The sequence below is a fragment of the Vicia villosa genome, linkage group LG6, assembly GCF_029867415.1.
Source record: "Vicia villosa cultivar HV-30 ecotype Madison, WI linkage group LG6, Vvil1.0, whole genome shotgun sequence".
Taxonomy (NCBI): domain Eukaryota; kingdom Viridiplantae; phylum Streptophyta; class Magnoliopsida; order Fabales; family Fabaceae; genus Vicia; species Vicia villosa.
The window spans coordinates 130,248,156-130,253,223 of record NC_081185.1 but is presented as its reverse complement, the minus strand read 5'-3'; the positions used below and the strand labels follow the sequence as shown (position 1 = coordinate 130,253,223).

The 5,068-nt window shown below is 36.6% G+C and overlaps 1 protein-coding gene across 1 annotated transcript; it reads left to right on the top strand.

The window, feature by feature from the left end:
- Positions 1-1,078: 1,078 nt before the first annotated feature.
- Positions 1,079-1,855, top strand: LOC131612378 (protein RADIALIS-like 3). The gene has a single exon (XM_058884176.1). It carries the CDS (start codon positions 1,335-1,337, stop codon positions 1,611-1,613), a length of 279 nt encoding a protein of 92 aa, XP_058740159.1. The 5' UTR covers positions 1,079-1,334; the 3' UTR covers positions 1,614-1,855.
- The last annotated feature ends 3,213 nt before the right edge of the window (positions 1,856-5,068 follow it).

The following is a 5,068-nucleotide window of genomic DNA, read 5'->3' as shown; positions in this document are numbered from 1 at the left end:
CAGTGTTAGAGCCGATAGCCGACGATTGTCGTGTTCTCTGTAATAGTTTTAGGCTAGCTTCTGTTATTTTTGTCCCTAGATCACTTAATATTGATGCTCACAAGCTAGTTAGAATTGGACATAGGGAAGGTGATAGCCTGTGGGAGGCTGCCTATCCTGCCATGACCACTGATGTAAGTGACCCTGTTTCTGGGCCTGTACCCTTTGCTGGTTGAATGAATCTCTATCTTTCCATCAAAAAAAAAAAAGGTACCAAACCCATCTTTGAAATTAAAACTTTATCACCAACGGGTAGAGACATTGAAATGGAAGTAGATAAAAATCCATTTCAAGTAGAATTTAAAATGTATCAGTCCGTCTTCCTTTTATTCACCCTACTTAATTCCTATCACAATTCTTAATAATTTTGTGCCGGTCAAAATAGTCTTATATTATTTGAAATTTAAGATTAACGATAGTCTATAGGAACATTTACGTTGTCTATAGGAATTCGAAGTTCGTACCATGCTCTTTAGCATTGACTAGGGACGAGTGTTCTTGGCTAACGAAAATAATCTTAAATTTCCTTGAGAATCGAAGTCAACGGTTATTTATATCCAACACCCATACACCTCAAATCAATACTTCCTGGCATGAACTTGAGGTCGACAGGTAAACTAATTTTTTTATTTTAAGAAAGTGCCCTTAAAACCTTTATGTTGACTAACAAAAGGCTTCCAATTAAAATCTCAAAACGAATTACTACTTAATGGTGGGTGTGGGTTAATCGATGATTAGTTCATTTCTAAAGGCTAGTAGCTGAGAAATTTGTTAGATTTTCCCTATAATTTACTAGGAGCCGAATTTTTTTCCTGAAATTAGTCTCTGAGAAACCTAAATCATCAACATAAACTAATTACCAGCAAAATCAGTATATGAAAACCTAAATTTTATAGTTCAATTAGTCCCCTGTGTGATGAAGCATTAGCGTGGGATCAACATGAATAATTTTAATTTGGATGACCACTTTGCCTATTTGCTGGTTTAATATTCTTATCTACTAATGGACCTATTTTTACTGTCATGAAGATACTGATTCTCTTCTCCCATTTGTTTGCTCCTGTGCTACTGAGTTTCTTGAGCCAGTTATTTTCTGTGGTTCCTAAAGAAACAAATCATTATAATTCTTCTCCATTTTCAGCAACAAGATTTTGATGCCAACTGGCACTACCCCATCTCATATTTCCCCTTCTTGCTTATATAAAACATCACACATTCTTACCTCTTTTAACATATCACCACCACTTCCTTCAAGTCTCTATCTCTAAACTCCTCATACCAAAATCTATAACAAAATGGCATCTAGCTCAATGTCAGCATCTAGTTCATGGAGTGTTAAGGACAACAAAGCCTTTGAAAGAGCTCTAGCGGTTTATGACAAAGACGCGCCAGATCGTTGGTACAATGTGGCTCATGCTGTTGGTGGAAAAACTGCTGAGGAAGTTAAGAAACACTATGAACTTCTTGTTCAAGATGTTAAGCGGATTGAGTCGGGAAAAGTTCCGTACCCAAATTACAAGAAAAATTCAGGCTCTCAAGAAGAGAAAAGGATGAGGAACTTGAGCCTTCATTGACGACCAACAACTGTTGTCATCAACAACAAAACAGATTTACTTTTTTGTTTTTTTAACCAATCAACAAGTTTTCAAGCACTGAGGAGGTGTTTTGTCTCACACAGTGATAATGTAATAGTAGCATTAGAATACTAGTCATAAGAATCATATTTTATTATGATTCCATTCTTAATTTACTGTCTTCTTGTTGAAGTTGAAGCAGACTAGAAAAAATGGCAACTGTTTCAGCTTCTTGTTCTGAATAAAGGTGTAATTTTTTTTGCTTTATCATAACATACAGTATCATTTATTTTTATTATATTTTATTTTATAGAAAACGTTTATCATTTAATTTTGTTCATTGTCAAATGTGAGTTTTTGTCTTTTTGACTCAAATACACTGCTTTCTCAACTAAATACCCATAATATCCACTTTCCAACATTAATATTAAATTACTTCACTTTAAATATTTTTTTTTATTATAGTATCGCCAATAATATTTTTTGGTGCCCCTTGTAACTTTTAAGAGAAGATGCCCATGGTCTAAAAGTTTTCTCCTAATTGTAACTTTATTTGTTTTATTTTCTTTTATTGTAAACTAATTTATTTTTAATTAATATTTAATACAATATTCTTATTTAATTATTATTAGTTATCTGTTATGATAATCATTATTTAATTTTTCATAAGAAATTATTAGATAAAAATAATTAGTAAAAGAAATTAATGAGGCAAATTACTAAAATAATACTAGAATATAACAAAAATTGTATTACAAATTTTTATATTATTGATGCGGTCCATCTAAGTGACCTTCAATTGAACACCGACAAGATGCTAATTGTCGTAAAAGTCTCGATTGTTTATGTTGAGCTGATTGATAAGAATTCCATGCACCATCATCTCATATGAAAAAATAATCTCTCAGAGTGTGTTAAATTTCATATTTGTTGCCGCGCATCGTAATTTGATTTGTTGCTTGTGTTGAATACTGGAGAAATCTGCTTGCCACCCCTTTTTTTATACCTGGCACCCCCATATTTTTTTAATCCAATTTTATCTTTGTTGAAAAATGTTCAAATACAAAGAATTTCTGATATATTGGAAATTTCCGGTACATACCAGAAATTTCAAAGTTATGGTATCACAATTTTATTTGATTTTTGCAAAAAAATACCAAAAATTTATGGTACATCATACCGGAAATTTTAGTTAATTTGAAAATTTTCGGTATACCGGAAATTTCAAATTTATGGTATCACATTTTTTTTTTTTTACAAAAAATACCGAAAATTTCAAAAATTTCGAAAAATCCGGTAATTTTTTCAAAATTTCCGATATTTTTTTGAAATTTCCGGTAAAAATTCACAGAAATTTTAAAAAATCCGGTATTTTTTCGAAAATTATGATACACCTCTCAAATTTCCGGTAGAAGCGTATATTTTTTTGAAAGTTTGTGACTTTAAGCAAGGGTATAATGGTAAAAGCATAGTTTTGGGGGGGGGGGGGGGGGCATGTCTAATTTCAGGGGTGGCAGGTAGATTTCTCAAAATACTGCTATCCTATTGAAAGTGGGCTTAAATGTGTGCTAGCCATAAAAAATATCATATGGATCACTCAGTTGATTATAATGTACAACGCTCAAATAAGCGGAGGTACGTGGTTATTTGTCATGGTGAGTTGTGCAGATTTTGTCTATGAGCATCTTATAAAAAGAGAAGTGATACTTGGGAAATAGATTTTATCGATGCACCTCGTAGTTGTAATATCACCAATATTTTATAAGTTCATCGAAAACTAAGATCTCAGTAATATGCCTCTTGTGGATAAAATTTTGTTAGTCAAGGTGAGTACCATAATCACACATGTTGTTGCCCAATTCAATTACCCTCCCTCGTACGAAAAAATCATGGATCGCAAGGAATAAGGAAAATGAATCGGTTTACGCTAATTAGGAAACTTCATTCATATTATTTGTTGGCACTTCAGGAATATGTTCTTGGTATAGTGGTTGTAAATGAGACACTACCGACTGTGGAACTATGTGCTTGTATGTATGTCGCTACCGCGAAAATTAATAGAGTCGCCACTAACATATTTATCCTGAAAAGGAAGGGAATGCCAGCAAACCAACAAAACAAAACAACGGTCTCACGACCAGAGAAAAAGGGTAAGGGAGTCGGTTACGCGAGGGGAAGGTGCTAACACCCCTCGCGCCCATCGTACTCGATGGTATCCACGCCTGTGTCTAAACCTATGGGTGTGTAACAAATCTACGCTAATCTGGACTAAAATGAATGCAGAATGTAGGGAAAAGAAAGGATTATGCTCGCACGGGCCCTACCCCGCTGCCTACGTATCTGTTTTGCAGAATCAGAGAAACCGTAGCTCGGCTAACTAATTTTTGTTTGTTTTGTGTTTTTTAGGTGAACGAGTTACATTCACACTCCGCTGCTCGACCTTTGGAGGCTTACGCTTGGGAATGGAGCGAAAATAACAAGTTCTTAAGAAAAGAAAATCAAAGAGTGTGGTTTGTGTTTTAAAAGATGCATGAGGAAGACCTAAGCTAAGGGGGAAAGCTTGCTACCTAATGTTATCATACAAAGGGTGCAAATCTAAGTTAAGCTATCAACCTACGAGGGAAGAGAAAGCAAACAAATATAGCACACAAACGAGCATCCACTCGTGAAGCAAACAAACCAAAGGCACTGGCCAAGTGGTAGAAAAGCGGTCCCGCCATAGCCAAGGGGAGCAGCTCAACCCAAGTCAACCAAGCATTAGACCTCGCGAAAATGATCGGGCCATAGACAAGAGGGCGGACCCCTCTCAGCAACCAAGCCGTCACGCATCGTAAAGGAAAACGGTGCGTGCGTACACCGAGCATCAACGTCGAGCGACGCGAGCTATAGGAAAGGCGGGGGTCCGATTGCATGAACCCTTTTTCTGACATACTCGATAACAAGATCTTTTGCACGTTCGGAAGCAAGCAACGCGAGGCGTGCGCCTACTGAACGGACTCGATGAAACTAGGCGGGGGTTGATTACGAACCCTTGACCGCATGCCTTTCATGAGGACTTAACGGAGTGCCATATAGGACTTATTACACCGTGACTCCCTGCCGCAAAGCACAAATATAAACACACCAACAAAAACAGAGCCTCTTTCGAGGGCTTGGCCAGATGCATGTCTAGGTCCTACTTCTCATGTTAAAGGATGATGCGAGAAAGCGATAAAGTGCGAGAAAAGTAAAATGAAACGGGATCAATACCAAACGGATGATGATCCGTAAACTAAAGAGAGGCGAAGCGAAGAAACTAGGAATCCCGCGAGCGAGCTAGCAAAGCAAAAGCAAATAGTCAGCACACCGATTAGCCATAAAGCGCACAAATGTCGACTCACATGTCGAGCATGATCACGATACACCTGCAAGAGGAACAAGCAAACCAAACAAGCAGATATAAAGTAAAAGGATCG

Coding starts and splice junctions, on each gene's coding strand:
- LOC131612378 (XM_058884176.1), top strand. CDS start 1,335: ATGGCATCTAGCTCAATGTCAGCATCTAGTTCATGGAGTGTTAAGGAC.